Below are 19,185 nucleotides of genomic sequence, written 5' to 3'. Positions count from 1 at the left end.
CTACAGCCCTGATTAAGTGATGCCTGAAAAAGCATTTTGAACACTGCTTAGTCCTTTGAGCAATCCAGCTCAGCTTCATCAGATCCAGATGCATCTTCCATACTATAGCAGGCTCAGTATGCAATAGTCCAATCTCTTTTGAGGACCTGTGGATGCTAGGCTTCAAATTTGAGTGAAGAATGGGATTTTGAATTTTCGGATTTTGGGGCACTCCTGAGTTCATCAAACTCTGACTTCAGTTGGGGAAAGAAAGGTGATTGGTCGTTGTGCTGGCCACATGAAACCCTGTTCATTAACCAAAGGCCAAAGAAAAAAGTGACCTTAACATCATCTGCCATACAGATCGCAAGGTCTGAAAGGGGAACTTGTCCTAGATTTGAACTAGAGTCTCCTTAATAGTTAGCAAAGTAGTTTCTACCACTCAACAGCATACATCATTTCAGTAAGAGACTTACCCCTTTCCAAAGCCATTGAAATGATCTGGGTTATCATCATTGTACGTGCCCCTCAGTCTTTCTTTCTCTTGAACTGAGAATAAAATATAAGACAAATTATTTTTTTTAGCTTAGTACAAAATAAAATAAGTGTTTAAATGAATAGATCAATTTAAATAGTACAGATATAGTTCAAGTGGTCAATAAACTAGGCTAAAATAGTTCAATCCAACACATTCTCATTTTGAGATAATAAATATGACAATACATAAAAAAAAGACTTTGAAAATATAATAATAGTAGCAATAGAAGCTAAAGTATTTTTAAAAAAAAAAAAAAAAAAAAAAAAAAAAAAAGGAATTAAAAAAAAAACTGCACATTAATAGATTTAAAAAGTACACAATAAGATTGCTTTTTGAACAAAAAAAACAAAACAAAAAAAAAAAAAACCCACACATATACAGACACAGTTAACAAAAACGGTCAAGTTTTTTGTTTGTTTTTTTCGTTCACAAAATGGAACAAGTTTATATTACAAACCATTACTTGTTGTTCACAAACAAAATCTAGCAAACACTAACCTGGGTAATTGTCTCCCCTGTTTCTCTTGATGATGCAAACAATAATGAGGATAAGAATCAGAATGGCAATGGCCACCATCATACCAATAAACCAAGCAGCTGTTAAGAAATTGGCCTTGGCTGCCCCTGGAAGCAAGAAGGCAGACACTGTTAGCATTTTGTATCTACAAGAATCCCTAGTTCTAATTCAGCAATTAACAGTCTCCATTGTCAAGACTGATTATATTTTTACTAAGGATCAAATGCTCTCTTTAAAGAAACAACTATTGTTTTAAAACAAATAACGTTTTAATGAAAACAAAAATGATTGTTTCACATCGAAATTGTAAATTCTGTAAATCAAACCATAAAATTTTCAAAATTACATTTCACAGACAGAACTATTTGTTTCATAATAAATATATATCTTGGACAAACTATATGGAATGTTTTTATATAATGTAGATTCAACACTATGAAAAGTTGCAGGTCAAAATCCAAACACCAAACTAGACTACGTCAAACACCAAGAGAACTACTTTGGAAGGTTAATAGTTTCTAGTCTATGTAAGTAATGTTGAATATGAGGTTATTGCAATTGAAACAAACATTTAGGATTAATTGATCAAACTCAAATAGGCAAAGTCAATTTGTCAGTTAAAGATGTCATTCATGCATGCCATAAACCATTTCAACAAGAGTACATGTCATAGTGTCTATTTTTATAAATGTCCATTTTTTAAATGTGTTTTATAAACACATCAAGCTATAGGACAAATATAAATGCTTTGAATGTTCAGTTTCACTGTAATACTCAATAATGAACTGTTCATGATGGTTAATAAAGAGCTTAGGTATCAAACTGATCATCTTGGGTTTAAAGGACAGTTAAAACTGAGGTTTAAGAATGTCCATGCATTCACCCCGCTCTAATTCCACATTGATTTTCAAAGTAAAGACAAATATACATAAATCTGCCTAATAAGATGTCATTGTCTCTATTAAGATGCCATTGTCACCTAATAAGATATCATTGTCACCTAATAAGATGTCATGGTCACCTAATAAGATCTCATTGTCATCTAATAAGATGTTTCACTTGTCCATGATAACAATGGGAAATGTTTTGTGACACTAGTTTTTTTAGAAACCACCAAAAGCTTGTAGCAGAGCTATAAATAGCTCTTATAAGTCCAGGGGGGCAAAATTTAGGGTACAGATGTTGTTTTTTTTTTATTCCTCAAGATTCTGGTTCTTGGTAGATCTAAAATTAGATAGAAAGATATTAAAAATGGGGAGACAAGAATGTTTTCAGTCAGTTGTACATCCACACTTTATTTGAATGTTTTTTAAGTGGATTTATTCATTCAGTTCATTTATATAGTATCAGCATTGAAAGAATTTGTGTTTATGCTATTAAATTATTTATTATTCATAGCTGTGTAGGGCACGTATCCCGTATGGGAGACAAACGTATGCAAAGGCAGTCTTTTTTGGTGAGCTAAAAGGTGGTCGATGTAACAGAGGCGCCCCACAGAAATGCTTCAAAGACCAGCTAAGCACCTGGTTGTATGCAGTCTCAGAACAAGACAGCTGGAAGTCACTCACGAAGGTACACATTTGAGACCAAAAGAAAATCCGCTGCCAGGGACAAACACAGACGGCAAAAAAAATCTAAATCGACCACCTGCAGACAATGATTATGCTTGCCCTGGGTGTGGCAAAATATGTAGGTCACAGCTGGGGCTGCGCAGCCACGGGAAATACTGCACTCCTTACTAATCTTCGGACTCGAAGACAAGCCTTATGTATGTATTCATAGTTGTAGTGTCACTAAATCATCTAGAAAAAACTATACCTAGGCAATGCCTCTCAGCCTCAATGTGACATCAGAGTGGCTTTGGTAGTTGATGAGATGACTAGGCAAATAGGGAAGCAAAACAATACCCTTGTGAAGGTGCCTAAGGTCAGAGTCCACTGCACTGGTAGGAGAGGAAGAGATCCATTACAACCATCCACCACCATTCCTTATGGGGTCATTTTATGGCAGGTACATAGAAGGAACATGGGGGAGTTTTCTTGGTGTGCTTGGCCTTCAGCCTCTCCTCTAACACAGAGCATCTTGGGATAATCAGTAATAATAATGTAACAAAATTACATCTGCTTGGAACCCTCCAAGGTGTAACAGTTGGTCAGGCGGATGGAGGAGAGCTCTCATAGACCTAGAGTTCCAAGAGTCTTTGACTCAACTCCAAGGACAATTACAAAGAAACACTATAATGTCTAACCCATTCAACACCAGCTTTAACAGTCAAACATCAGTTAAATGACATCATAGAGTCCACATAGTTGGCCAGTAGTCTTAGGATGCTCTACAGCTTGTTAGACATCATAGAGTCCACATAGTTGGCTAGTAGTCTTAGGATGCTCTACAGCTTGTTAGACATCATAGAGTCTACATAGTTGGCTAGTAGTCTTAGGATGCTCTACAGCTTGTTAGACATCATAGAGTCCACATAGTTGGCTAGTAGTCTTAGGATGCTCTACAGCTTGTTAGACATCATAGAGTCCACATAGTTGGCTAGTAGTCTTAGGATGCTCTACAGCTTGTTAGACATCATAGAGTCTACATAATTGGCTAGTAGTCTTAGGATGCTCTACAGCTTGTTAGACATCATAGAGTCCACATAGTTGGCTAGTAGTCTTAGGATGCTCTACAGCTTGTTAGACATCATACAGTCCACATAGTTGGCTAGTAGTCTTAGGATGCTCTACAGCTTGTTAGACATCATACAGTCCACATAGTTGGCTAGTAGTCTTAGGATGCTCTACAGCTTGTTAGACATCATAGAGTCCACATAGTTGGCTAGTAGTCTTAAGATGCTCTACAGCTTGTTAGACATCATAGAGTCCAGATAGTTGGCTAGTAGTCTTAGGATGCTCTACGGCTTGTTAGACATCATAGAGTCTACATAGTTGGCTAGTAGTCTTAGGATGCTCTACAGCTTGTTAGACATCATAGAGTCTACATAGTTGGCTAGTAGTCTTAGGATGCTCTACAGCTTGTTAGACATCATAGAGTCCACATAGTTGGCTAGTAGTCTTAGGATGCTCTACAGCTTGTTAGACATCATAGAGTCCACATAGTTGGCTAGTAGTCTTAGGATGCTCTACAGCTTGTTAGACATCATAGAGTCCACATAGTTGGCTAGTAGTCTTAGGATGCTCTACAGCTTGTTAGACATCATAGAGTCCACATAGTTGGCTAGTAGTCTTAGGATGCTCTACAGCTTGTTAGACATCATAGAGTCCACATAGTTGGCTAGTAGTCTTAGGATGCTCTACAGCTTGTTAGACATCATAGAGTCCACATAGTTGGCTAGTAGTCTTAGGATGCTCTACAGCTTGTTAGACATCATAGAGTCTACATAGTTGGCTAGTAGTCTTAGGATGCTCTACAGCTTGTTAGACATCATAGAGTCCACATAGTTGGCTAGTAGTCTTAGGATGCTCTACAGCTTGTTAGACATCATAGAGTCCACATAGTTGGCTAGTAGTCTTAGGATGCTCTACAGCTTGTTAGACATCATAGAGTCTACATAGTTGGCTAGTAGTCTTAGGATGCTCTACAGCTTGTTAGACATCATTGGAAAACTTGACAATTGTAATGTCAAGAGTACATCATTCAAATAAAATATTGTCATTTCCTAACATGCTTTCAGCATAAAATCATTATTAAGGCTTGTTGTTGTGAAAGGATCTTGGTGTGTGTGTGTGTATGTCGCGGAGCATGAGTGTCACCCTTAAGTTACGCCCCTGTTCTGTACCTGTCCAGCGGTTGAATGGGTCAGCCTAGCGGGTAGCGAGAGGTCAGGAATGCAGAAGTCAGTAGAGCGGCTAGGCCTGTTAGTGTAGGTTATGAGGTAGAAACTAGAGAGGAAATAAAGTGCTGTATTCATAGAAAAGAAAGCTAGTCGAGTTTGTTACTTCAATGTTTTGTGGTGCATTAAAAATTAGGGTAGTCGTCACATGTTTGGTGGAGCAGCAGTTCGATCCAGCCCTACAGTGTCCACTGTTGGTATTTATAGTGTATAACGGTCGCCTTGTTCGGCACGCCAGGAATTAATATCTGGCTTTATTACACCGCTAGTTGTCACACACAGTCTAGCAAGTCTTGATACCTGCGTGTGAAATACCGGTACTTTGAATACACTGTATCTCATATCCATACGTATCTGACTAACAAATAGGCCTATCTTGTGGCAGGAGTTCTGTATAGTTTCAATGATATATAGCAGAGAAAAGCATTAGTCTACATTAGTCTACATTAGTCTACCTCTTAGAGTTGCAATTGTAGTGCATCGTACATCGTTTAACATTGGACTGCATAGTGACGTCATCAATGCAACCTAGAAGACACTTTAACTAAAGCAGTGTCTGACATCTAAGACAATATTTCCATTTCCGTGTGGGTGAAACGTAGACAGATTCAAGCTGCAACCATTTAGACCAGTGTGAGTTCCTCGGACACATTGACAACTGTGTGTGTGTGTGTTCAAAGGAGGAGAGACAGCAACATTGAAACATCCAGCAGCTAAGTAGCTTACCTTTCCTCGTTGTCAAAATTAAATGTTAATATTTGGGGGTTTTGAGTATTGGGTTGAACATTCAGCTAATAGTTTTAATGTATGATGTGTAGATGTTGATTGTTTTATTGTATAGCTTGTTCTAGTGTGTGTTTATTGTCAGTAGAGAGTGTCCTAGGGTAAAGGGCGCATTGTCGTATCAAGCGCAAGACTCTCTTTTGATCATAAATACTTATATATTAGATGTGACAGGGTTGTGCATACATTCTGTTTACTCTAATCTTCTAGATCGCTAACATAAAATCTGTTTATTTTTGCCCTGTGTCTATATGGATGAAAGTTTGACAGTACCTATTTTATCTTTCCTTATTTCATCAAAAAAAAATTAACTCCCAATTAGCTGTAGAATAGTGTAAAGGACGTATTGCTGTAGCCCTTGTAGTGGGTAAGTATTTCCATTGCCAGGTTACTAGTTCAATCATTTTTATTTTAGCTTTGAGGTGTGTGGCGGTGTTGACATGGAGAAAACTATTAGTGAAGTTGAGAAAGTAGAAAGATATTATGCGTTGGGAGAGAGAAGAGGGTTATCGGGAACAGAGCTTGACCAGTGGGTGCAGAATTGCCTAGACCAGGAAAGTGAACGAGCAAAACGTGAGGCAGATAGGAAAGATAAGCAAGCAGAGGCGGAAAGAAAAGAAAGAGAAGCAGAGGCGGATAGAAAAGAAAGAGAAGCAGAGGCGGAAAGAAAAGAAAGAGAAGCAGAGGCGGATAGAAAAGAAAGAGAAGCAGAGGCGGATAGGAAGCAGCAGTTAGAAAAAATTAAATTGGAAAATGAGCATAAACTGAATTTAGAAAAACTAAAAGGCCAACAAGGAACTAGTGAAAAAACAGTAAGTAAAGAGGGAAGTAATACAGACATGCCAGGAGAAGAAAGAAATAAGACGGACATGCTAGGACGTAGTAGCCGACTATTTGAAAAAATTCCCAAATTTGACGAACAAATAGATAACCTAGATTCTTATATACGTAGATTTGAGACCATAGCGATATCCACAGACACCCGACAGGAACTTTGGGGACCGCAACTACTGACATTAATAGGGGGTAAAGGGCTAGATGCATGTCAGACCCTGACTGAATCAGGCATGAAAGATTATAAGACATTAAAAAAGACTTTACTGGAATTCTACGACTTTACAGAAGACGGTTACAGACGAAGATTCTACGCTACGAAACCCAAAGACGGACAGGATTTTAAAGTTTTTGTTAATGATCTGACAACGACATTCGATAAATGGTTTGACGCGACCGGTCTAGACAAAACTTTTAGTAAGCTCAAAGAGTTCCTCTTAATAGACAGAGTACTAACTTTGTGTGACGGACAATTATTTGGATTTATACAAGAAAGACAACCCCGAGATCTCAAAAGTTTGACAGAACTGTGTCAAAGGTATATGGCTGCTCATCCGGACAAACGAGTAACTTGCCAGACTGAGCAACCTGACATTGTATTTGCCACTAGAAATGTATCGAATATACAAGTGGGGCAGCGTTCTCGACCCACACTTAGGCAACAGAATGATGGCATGAGGCCTAGGAGTCTGTCCACTATAGAATCAAGGCGCTGTTTTGAATGTGGCACGTACGGACATATAGCCAGAAACTGTAACAATAGTCGACAGAGAAATAGGGGAGGAAGAGGAGGCCTGCATCAACAAGCGGGGTACAGATCAGATTACAATAACAGAGCCTATGTTGCAGTGCTTAACAAGGGTGATGGGGAAGTTACTTGTTTCACTACGCTTGTAGGAGAGAAGAGAGCCTTGACTATCAGGGATACGGGAGCAACACTAATCGCAGTCAGAGATACATTTGTCGAGAAAGACCAATATACAGGGACCTGGAAGCAGGTTGAGGTCTTTGGAGGACAAAGGTACAGCTGGCCGGTGGCTAAAGTGATTGTAAATACACCGTATGTGAAAGGAGAGGTGATGGCTGTAGTTTTTAAAGATGGCCCATATGATTTGATCATAGGTAACATACATTCACGAATGCCACATTTGGGAAAAGGTGAAATCAACAAATGGTGCAGAGAAGAAGTCCTATTAATGGAGACCAGACAACAAGCTAGACAAAGACAGAGAGAGGAGACTGAAGCAAAAACTTTGATTAGTGACCACGGCATAATGGAGAACGCAACAGATATGTCTCTAGAAGAAAATGGCAGTGTGATTCGGGAGTCTCATAGTGAGAGTCAAATGTGGTCGCCAGAGGAGTTTCAAGAAGGGCAGAGGTCCGATCCGTCACTAGAGAAAATATTTAAATTTGCCAAAGAGAAATCCGTGGTGAAGTCTAAAACAACGGAACATTCCTTTCTGATCAAAAACAACACGTTGGTACGGAAATATACAGATACAAAGGGGGAGCTAATACAGCTTGTGGCGCCACAAAAATATAGACCCCAAATTTTGCATCAAGCCCATGACTTGTCAGTCGCAGGCCATTTGGGTATATTAAAGACAAAACAAAGAATCCAGACAGCCTTCTACTGGCCCAATATGACTAAGGATGTAACAAATTATGTTAGGTCATGTCAGGTTTGTATGCTTAAAGACAAACGACCACCAAGACAGGCTCCATTACAGCGAACAGATCTAGCGGAGAAACCCTTTGAGAAAATAGCCATTGATATAGTGGGACCAATGAACCCAATGTCAGCCAGGGGCCATCGATACATTCTCACAGTAGTTGATCTCGCTACCAGGTGGCCAGAAGCTATTCCTCTGAAGTCCACAACTGCTGATGATATCACGTCGGCATTGATTATGTTGTTCGCTAGAACGGGGCTCCCAGATACCATTCTCTCAGACAGAGGACCCCAGTTCGTAGCAGAACTAACCAAGCAAATAACTGGCACACTAGGAATTCATCAAGTATTTACCTCACCATATTGCCCTCAGAGCAATGGGGTCTGTGAAAGACTGAATGGAACAATCAAAAGTATACTGAGTAAGGTGTCGTCCGAGAAACCAGAAAACTGGGATCTACTTCTTCCTTGCGTTTTGTTTGCGTATCGAGAAATACCGCAAACTTCCACAGGATTTTCACCCTTTGAGCTAGTATATGGAGCAAAGCCTAGGGGCCCTATAGACATTCTGAAAACTTTGGTGTACAAACAGAACATTGACCCCGACAGCCGCACCACGTACGAGAAAGTGATAGATCTCCGAAGCAGAATCGTCACTGCATGTCAGGCAGCGAGAGCGGCCCTAGAAGAAAGGGGGGAACTAGTTAGACAAAGAGTCAACAGAGGTCGAAAATTAAGACCTTTTAAAGCCGGGCAACAAGTTAGGGTTCTTCTCCCTTCAAAAACAAATAAATTGCAACTAGCATGGCAAGGGCCTTTTGCAGTCACGAAAAGGATATCCAGTGTGGATTATGAAGTTGAAATTAGAGGGAAAAGAAAAATTTTTCACTCAAATATTCTTAGTGATTTTCACCTACGACCTTGCGAATTAGAACTGGCCAACGACAATGGTACCACTGAATCGGCATTGACAAGTGGCATAGCTCAAATAGCGTGTGCATTTCTTTGTGAAGAAAATGATGGAGATGACGTAGGTCCAGAATTACCGCTACTCCCAAGAGAAAAAGAAGACTGGCATGATGTCAAAATAGGAGCTGCACCACATGGAGTTAGAATGAAAATACTGGAGGTGTTAGAGTCTTTTAAAGACATATTAACTCCTACACCAGGAAGAACAACGACAATTAGACATGACATAAAGTTAACGTCGACAAAACCGATTAAGTTGCGGCCATATGACATCCCATTACATCACAGAGATGCAGTGCTAAAGGAAATACATGAGCTACTGGAAGAAGGAATCATCGAGAGATCGGACTCACCCTACTCAGCACCAATTATTATTGTAAGAAAAAAAAATAAGGACGAGATAAGATTATGCGTAGATTACCGTCACCTCAACAAAGTAACAGTGCCAGATTGTGAACCCATGCCAAATCCAGAAGATTTGTTTGTTAAGTTAGCACAAGCAAGAATTTTCAGCAAGTTAGATTTGTCTCGGGGATATTATCAGATACCCCTTACAGAAAGAGCGAAGCCACTCACCGCCTTCATCACGCCGTTTGGACTCTACCATTGGAACTACATGAGCTTTGGCCTCTCCAATGCACCGTCCACTTTCAACAAACTAGTTCGAAGAGTGCTTGAGGGTCGTACAGATGTTGTAGCTTATTTGGATGACATCTGCTTATTCCACAACAGTTGGGAGGAGCATGTAGAGGGCATACAATCCCTGCTATTGTTATTGAGACAGCATGGTTTGACGGCCAGACCCAGTAAGACAGAGGTTGGAATGGGCGAAATCCAATTTTTAGGGCACGTCGTTGGTAAAGGTCAATTAAAACCTGTCCATGGAACGGTGCAGAAAATTTTAGAGCTGAAGACGCCTACATCACTTAAAGAAGTGCGAGCTTTGATAGGTCTTTGCAACTATTATAGGAAGTTTATCCCAAATTTCGCGTCTTTGTTGGAACCTATCACTTCTTTAACGAGAACAAAGACTTACGGGAGAAACACAGACACAGAGCTCAGGACATCCAAGAAGCTCACATGGAATGATGAATGTGAGCAGGCCTTGCAGAACTTGAGACAGGCCTTTCAGATGGAACCTATTCTGAAATTGCCTGATGTATCAAAGCCTTTCACCCTTTTTACTGATGCCTCATCCGTTGGCTTAGGAGCCTGCCTTATGCAGGAAGTACATGGTGATTTACATCCAGTATTATATTCCAGCAGAAAACTGTCGGAAACAGAAAAAAGGTATGCAGTAATAGAAAGGGAATGTTTGGCAATTGTGTGGGCCATCAATAAGTTTTCCAAATACTTAGCAGGGGCACCATTTGTTCTGCACACTGACCATGCACCTCTTATAGCATTAAATACTAAGAAGATGACCAGTGCAAAACTGACACGTTGGGCTCTGAGTCTTCAGGGCTTTACGTTTCAAGTGGTACCGGTGCCTGGCAAGGGAAACGTTATTGCAGACACATTGTCGCGGAATGTCTAGAACAGTCCCTGGACGGTAAGTTCGTGTTCTTCTCCACCCTCCAAAGTCTAAGTGTAACTAACTAAGTTCATGATGTCCACGGTAAGTGTCTGAATGTTCAACTCTGGGTGGGAGAAATAAGATAAAAGTTCACTTTTTTATAAAGAGGAAAGGTAACTGCTTAATTTTGTTATATCATTCCATGTCAACTTACACACAACTCTACATATAAACAATGACTTTAACAACAACAAATTTCATTTTAACTATTGTTGAACAGTATCTCCTGATAACCCAGACAGCAACAAATGAAAACTCTATGACTTCCAACTTGAACTTCAAGACTACATAGGTACATTGTGTATAACAACATTGACGGGGATTTTCAATGTGCATTAACTTTCATGGACGACCCGCACATATTCACATGGAAGTCGCTCTGAACGAAAAACACGAATGTCGTCAAGAGCTGATTTCATTGATGTTATTATGATTATTCTAATTCTTATTATTACATTTATTTCTTATTACTCTTTCATGAATTGCTTCCTTATGTTCTATGTCCTTTAATTTTTATGCGTATCTTTTCTTATATCCTTATTCTCCTTTATTGTGTGATTCATACTTTATCTGAAATTTGTTCCTATTTTATAAATCACTTTCATAGGATAGTTAAAATGTTAGTTTTAGGATAGTTTGATGTGCTGTTGTACCAACAGCTTCTGAAAGGTGGGGGGAATGTTGTGAAAGGATCTTGGTGTGTGTGTGTGTATGTCGCGGAGCATGAGTGTCACCCTTAAGTTACGCCCCTGTTCTGTACCTGTCCAGCGGTTGAATGGGTCAGCCTAGCGGGTAGCGAGAGGTCAGGAATGCAGAAGTCAGTAGAGCGGCTAGGCCTGTTAGTGTAGGTTATGAGGTAGAAACTAGAGAGGAAATAAAGTGCTGTATTCATAGAAAAGAAAGCTAGTCGAGTTTGTTACTTCAATGTTTTGTGGTGCATTAAAAATTAGGGTAGTCGTCACACTTGTATTTATGCATTTTTGCATATATATTCCATTAGACATACAATAAATATTAATATTAAAATAATACAATTATATAATAGAAACAAAAATTATCTAAGAGAAAGAAATACATAAATCACTGCCATATCTCTAAATACTGCAGCCTTTAACTCCATTTTTCTATGTAAAACAAAACTAATTAATTACCACTAATTGATTAACTAATTGATTACTTTTTTATAAATTCATGTATGGTCGTCATCTATGAATCACTGTGCAAAAACTACATGATCCAAGAATGGGAAGTGGGAGAAGAAACATGTACAAGATTTGTCCCAGACACACAGACAAAGGGAGTTAATGTAAGCTTTCTAAAACAAAAAGTGTTAACTATTCTGACAAAATTCTTTTCAAATCCTACCATGCACAATAAAACATTGACATTATTTTAAAAAAAATATTCAACAACAAAAAAAACCTGACAACTAAATCATTGTTTTTTTCTCTAGGTGAGTTACTAATACAAGATGAGAACTGAGCAGAATAAATCAGTTAGTATCCTTATACTGGCAGTTTGTTGACTGAATGCAGAAACCAAAACAACAGTCAATAACTAAGTGCATGTCAGACATCGACTCAAGTTAGCGATTTAGTAGTCTCAATATCCAATGCAATGAATCCTATTAACCTGCTAAGGTAGGCTCTTCTCTATGTGTTTTATTGGCAGTTACATTAGCTGAAAGTGTTAAGGCCATGGCCATGAAACCTAGGAAACAATAGAACTGATCATCAAAGGGACATGAGACAGCATAGTATGAAGCTATATGATGTTATGGAAAAGGTTTACTAGAGAGTAATTCAATAACTAAGTATCTAAAGTGAACTGTCTTCTATCTGTTGAAGAGAAAGATTAATAAGAAGAGTTTTGGTGCTACATTTAATATCAAACAAATGCGTATACAAATGAGAAGAAAGATATCATGAATCAAACCAGGCAGCCACTTCCCTGGCAGAAGATAAAAGCAGACAGTTTGAATGTTAATCATTCCAAACCCAAAGACTTCCACACAGGCTATAGCAGTGTTTCCCTAACTGTGTTCTGTGGAACCCTAGTGTTCAGCGAGCCCTGAATAAGTGTTCCGTGAACTACTGGAATAATTAATTAGTAGGTCACCACGTTAGTTAATCTCTCTGTAAAATAAGCAGTGTTCTTCTAACTACTCAGAATGTGCGAAGTGTTCCGTTAAGGAAAAAGTTTGGGAACCACTGGGCTATGGGAAAGGCAGGGCTATAATGTGGCATGACTGAATGAAGTACAATGTGGTCTGGTGGGATGTCTAGTAAGAGCCGAATGTCACATTGAGTAATGAATAATGAAAGCCCAATGTGGTCTGGTTGGATGTCTAGTAAAAGCCAAATGTCACATTGAGTAATGAATAATGAAAGCCCAATGTGGTCATGTGAAAAGATTAATAAAGGGAGCAATGTGGTCAAATGGGATAAAAGAGTCAGCAGGGCTATCCCCATGACCTCCCAACAAAGATACAAAATGCTAAATAAAAAGTAAAAACGTAGGCTGACTGAATGAGGCCCAGTGTGAACTAGGTTGAATGGAAAGTGCAATGTGTTTAAAAGTGATTGATTAATGAAGGGCCACATAGAATTAGTGATGAATTGACCAAGTAGAAAGTGTGGTCATGTGGGATGACCAATTGAAGAGCAATGTGGGCAGGTGACTAAGTTCAATGCAAGGATCTAGGTGCTAATGCAGGAGAAATTCATGAAATGTCATGTGATAATGAACTAGAACTTTGAAACACAGTTTGGTCATGTGGGATGACTAAATGAAGTACATGAAGATGACTGAATGAATGCAAAAAGAAAAGGAGAGTAACTAATGAAATACAATAAGAAAATGTGGATGACAAAATGATGTCAAATAAAAAAAAATGTGGATGATTAAATGGTGTAAAATAAAAAAATGTGGATGATCTTTTTAAGAAAAGGTTAATGGAATAGTAAACCAAAATCAATGGTAAAAAAAATCTTCAGGTGTAGAAAAAAAAATGGCATGTACATTTGACAAGTATAAAGGAAGTGTGACATTGAGCGTTGCTGTTTCTGAAGTCCACAGATTGACTGGAGCATTCTGTGGTGAAAATCAATTTCAGATGGCGTCCTTTAAATTACTTTAAACAACAAGTAATAAATTAATTTTTAACTTTTGAATTTCAATAAAACTTTGGCTTAAAAATTATTTTCTGCATGTGAAAAGAAATATGTAAAGTATATCAAAATAATCATAGACATGTGACCTTGAAAAATTAAATTTACTTATTTCACCCCCAAAAAATTAGCTTGGATTCCATGTGAGACCTAAAAAGGCAAAATTAAAATTAAAAAATGTTTTAATATTTATTATTTGTAAACAAAAAATTCTCAAGATTATATTTCATTCAGAGACTTGTAAAACATTATAGCTTTACAACACAAGAAAAATTATTGGTAAAAAAAATATTAATCTATTGTCTTACCTACACCTGCCGTCACAAAGTGGAATGGGTCACTTGCTAAGTAATCCCCATCATCAGTTGCAGTGGAAGCAGCAACAATCCTCACCATATACTGAGTCCCTGGCTCGAGGTGTTTCAACATACCCCAGTGGTCTCCTTCAACAGGTTCTTTGTGGCGCACCCAATCCTTAGCAGCTAGATGCAAAAGACACATTTAGAATGCATTTTAAGTCAACTATTACCTTAATGAATAAAGAAAAATTGTCAAAATTAAATATATGTTATAAAATATTTTCTTAATTCAGAAAAAATAAATTTTATGCCAGGAACTCAAAAAGTGAGGGGTATAATATTTAATAGCAGAAAAAGATTTAAATGACCACTGATTAATTTTGAATTTAATTCTCAAATGCTCCATAAGTTGTCTCAAATATAAAGACATAATGTCTTTGAATACTGATGTTACTTGACTCCAACTGCTTGCTCAACTAATCGATGCAATGTAAATACAATAGTTACTTTTCTTTTTATATTCCATGTAATAGTATTTCCCATGACGGCTTCCTTTCTCAGCAGTCACCTGCCAGGTAATATTGGCTTCATTCTCACCAGGACTGGCATCAACAACCACTGGCATAACCAGACCTACAAGAGAGAGAATAAATAGTAGCAAAAGAAAGATTTCAAAGACAAACCAAAACTACTGAGTAGATGAAGAGATATTTAAGCAATTGGTACAAACTATTTTTTTTCTATTGTTCCAATCTTCTGATTCATTCACTCAAGCAATAACATAAATGAAATACATGTCACATTTTAATGTCCTATTAGCACTAGGAGTAACCTTAAATTAAAGAATCATTATAGTTTGGTGATAACGAGTCTGTATAACAAAGGCTTCATGACATGCTCAATATTAAGAATAATTAACAATGTTTTTTTGGTCAAAATGAATTCATATTAAAGTGATTTTTCTTTACAGGTACAAAAAATTATCCAACTAAAATACCACAAACTTGAAACCACTGGTAAAGAAACAAATGATTTATAAGTGTAGCTAAATGTTAAGGCTGAAGTCCACCCGACAGTTGTAATGATTTTTCAATATTGCTACTGTACCTATTTTTTGAAACTTAGCTAATAAAATGTAGCAGAATTTAAAAATAACCAACCATTCATAATTCATTCACATGTTTAGCCATAGCCAATGTCTGCTTCATATGTTTAAGACTAAGACTGATTTATTGATCGTTATGGAAATTTGTTGTGATTACAAGGATTCTTTTCTCATATAAAGACAACACAATAGAAACATTCACATAAATAGAACAGACACAACATAAAGAGTTCATTGAGCAACTACAAACATTTTGTTTTTACAAATAAATGGTCATTTTCTTAGATAAGTACAGTAAAAACTAATAAAGATTTGTTTCCATGTTCAGGATAACCCCCATGAAAAAAAAAAGATTGACTCACGTGTCGTGTTACTGGTCGTCCACACATCAATGAAATACTCCTTCCCCAAGCCCATGGCAGTCTTAGCCTGGAGATAGATTCTGTACTGGGAATGTGGAGATAAGCCTTTCAAGGTTAATCTTTCTACTTCTGGGCCAATATTTTCAAAAGCTACAAATCTATCGGACATGTCAAGTCTGTCAACTGAAATAGAACCAAAACATAGCTTGAAGAAACTTTTTGTGATAGCAATAGGGAGAAGAAACATGACACACTAATAAGTTGCACTGACATTTGTAAAATCATAATCATATTTATTTTCACAAACTAAAGTAATTATGTTCAAATAATTGATTAGAAGTTTACATTACAGTTTTATTTTTTAGGCAGAGTTCTTAATTGCTGCATTACCATAGCATACATAATTTAAATATTTTTAAAAAAGTAATTTTTTGTTAGAAAATTTTAAACTGAAAATTTAACTTATAAAACAATAGATAATTGTAAATTAAAACTTATACTATACTGTAAAAGTCTCTACAAGTCTAATGATACAAATATTGTTTTACCTAACAAATTACAAGGAATGAGTTCAAGTATAAACTAAGTGACCATCAATGAAGTTACATAATAATGATTTTTTTAAAAATCTTAATATACATACAAAAAATCATTTATTGATTGTACATAACAATTTATTGCAATCAAATAAAATTATGGTAAAACGTTTATCCAAGACATCTAAGGATCAACTATTTTATTTTGTGTAGATTGTTACTTAAAGAGGTGATAGATAACAATTTTACTTCAAGATGTAGATTGTTACATTAAAATTTGTTCAAAGTCTTGATATAGTCAACTCCTCAGCATGACATACAGTCAGGTCAATGCCTAGACACTATGATATATCATAGCAGTGGGGGCAGTCCTAAATGCTAACATTTTTACACAGGAAACAAGAGTTTGAGTTAATAGAACTGCTATAATAGATTAGTTGAAAAGTTAACTGGAATATATATTCAGCACAAAAAGTAGAGAAAAACAGTTTTAAAAGTAAAGAAAGTTATAAGTTGAGTCAAAAATTTCTAAAATTTAAGCAACATAACTTTTTAAAAATATTAAATTCTATCAATGTAAGTTTCTTAAAGAAATTTAGAATCTTAAAATTAGCCTACAACAAGGGCCAGATTGGTAAAAAACTCAAATTTTAATTTAATGCTTGAATTCAGTTGTGGCTCAAAACATAAGAGCTTTGAAGAAATCCAGGTGTAAACTAAGATGCAAAAGAAACAGCAATAGACAGACAGTGACAAGATTAGATAACAAAGAATGAAATGAAGGCAGGTTGATGCTACAATAACAATGGCAATGTCTTCTAATCTGAAGATTAAGGACGAGTGCAGTGTTGCCACCTGCATATTTCTCCAGATCTTGTGCACAGCTGTTGTCCACAAGTGGTCTATTTAAGTTTTCTTTTTATCTTCTGCACATGTATTCAATAGGATCTTTTCTTAGGATCTCAAATGTGTGTCTGTCAGCCTTTGTGAGAGCTCACCAACGGTCTCTTTCAGAGGCCATCTGCTGTCAGCTACTTTCCTCTATGCCAGTGAGGGTGAAATGGTGCCTGAGTTGATATTTGAAGTACTTTTGGTGGGCACTATCCTCCTATAAGCTCGCCAAAGTACATCGCCTTTGGATAAGTGTCTGACCCAGCGCAGCTGTTGTATGGTAATTTGTGCTTCTTTAGTGTCCACACTGATCAAAAGCAGAACATAATTATCTATAAAGTAGTCTGGCCAGTATATGCCCATTATGGAACAAAGAAGCCTTAAATACCTTCAATAGAGCACCCAGGTCTCAGAGCCATATAAAAGTGTTGTTAGAACTTCTTTAAAAAAATTGTTTTTTGTTGCTAGGAAAGAAACCTATCCTGACATACTCTCAGTTTGAAGTGACCAAAGTGCTGTTCACATTAGGGAGATGGTTGTCTCTGGATAATGGCACATTGTTTGACACTGTGTAGCCCCGGTAGATAAAGTGGTTAACAAAATTAAGGAAGTGGCAATTCACATTTATTTATGGAGCTGGGTTAGTTCCAATTGGGGAATTCTGAAGCATAACCTCCATTCTTTTTAGATTAATGGACATATCAAATGAGGCAGCCGCCTCAGTGAATTCATGGAGGGCAATTTGAAGCTCCTGTTTGGTGTGTGCAAGAAGAGCACACAATATTTTAAATTTGTGTACAGGTAGCTAGCGCTGTATGTTACATATTGTTATAGCACAATTATGAATTAGTTATTTGTTTCTCTATTTCTCTAAATAGGGAAAGTTTTGACTTAGAGACAATGACATGACTAGTAAAAACAAGACTAGGACTTTTGAAAGAATAGCGAAATATAAACAGATGTAAACAGATGGCTTTAGGGAGGTGGCAGATTTTTATGAATGTATGGATTTAGCTTGACGGCATTCAACTGTTCCCTTTGTTATTATTAAACTTCTTGTTCGTCATTCCCATTCAACAGGGATAATGAAAGGCGGAGAATAAAGTAGATTTATTTATTATAATTCAATTTATTTAAAACACCAAAAGTAGCTATTTTGGATCAAATCTAGCACAAAAAAAAATATCTGCTACATTTTTCATCAAAATGTTCCCAAAAGTAAAGAGAAGAGTAAAGCACCTACCCAAAAGCAAAAGAATAAAGTTATGCAAAGTATATATGTAGGAAAGTTTGCATAGTTTTCAATGCTTCTTGGCTGAAAGATCTACAGAGTACCAAAGTGACTTTATAATATTACCAATAGCAATTGTTATTCAAATATAATGAAATTAAAGAAGAAAAGATTAGCTGTTATTTACATAACAAATGTAAGAAATAACTAATAGTGTTATATATTTTTGTAGCATATGATGGTACAAATTCTCTATATTACATATATTATTGATTAAGAAGAGAAATTGAAATGTAACTACCTTGATCTACAGAGTGAGAACTTGAAAGTATTGGAAAAAAAAGGAGAAAAGCTAAAAGATCTATTATATAAAAAGTTACTAAAACTAGAATACAGTTGTAATAGACAGCTTTGAGGGTTGATTGATTGTTTTATTTAAGAAAAATAAAAAAGTTAAAACAAAATACAAAACAAAAAAAAAAACTACCTGCATCAACTAAAAAAGAAATACAATAAAAACATGATTTTAAACGACTAAAAAAGAAAAGTATATTACAAAACAGTATTTTTTAGTATAATTTATGAACTGCAAAATTAAAAAGGGTAGTTATATATTTTTTGTAAAGGTCAATTTGAAATATGTGTGAGTGTCTGTGATTTCAATTTTTATTATTTTTTTGTAGCCTTACTTTAGAAATGTAGCTAAAGAAATATTTAAATTTGTCAGTGTCTATTTCAATCAATAACTTTTCTTGTCTCTTTTTCTTTCAGAAAAAAATCCAGAAATACAAGCACTTTTTTTTTAGTTTCCTACCAATCAGATTAAACATGTTACCATTATCCTGAAACAGAAAATAAGTATTCAAACCAAAGAAATCA

At 36.5% G+C, this 19,185-nt stretch overlaps 1 protein-coding gene across 5 annotated transcripts in view; it reads right to left on the bottom strand.

Moving 5' to 3' along the window:
- Window positions 1–19,185, bottom strand: part of LOC106053155 (neuroglian-like) — a 104,164-nt gene that overhangs the window by 6,107 nt on the left and 78,872 nt on the right. For 4 of the 5 annotated variants that reach the window (XM_056025306.1, XM_013208652.2, XM_056025307.1 and 1 more), the window contains 6 exons: window positions 15,649–15,831; window positions 14,689–14,814; window positions 14,191–14,364; window positions 12,345–12,422; window positions 1,016–1,141; window positions 456–528 (listed from right to left, as the gene is read on the bottom strand). In XM_056025306.1, the coding sequence (XP_055881281.1) occupies window positions 456–528; window positions 1,016–1,141; window positions 12,345–12,422; window positions 14,191–14,364; window positions 14,689–14,814; window positions 15,649–15,831 (760 nt within the window). The remainder of the gene's footprint in view (window positions 1–455; window positions 529–1,015; window positions 1,142–12,344; window positions 12,423–14,190; window positions 14,365–14,688; window positions 14,815–15,648; window positions 15,832–19,185) is intronic. The other variant, XM_013208668.2, reaches the window with a different exon arrangement.

The sequence above is a fragment of the Biomphalaria glabrata genome, chromosome 4, assembly GCF_947242115.1.
Source record: "Biomphalaria glabrata chromosome 4, xgBioGlab47.1, whole genome shotgun sequence".
Taxonomy (NCBI): Eukaryota; Metazoa; Mollusca; class Gastropoda; family Planorbidae; genus Biomphalaria; species Biomphalaria glabrata.
This window is presented reverse-complemented; position numbering and strand designations above follow the sequence as displayed.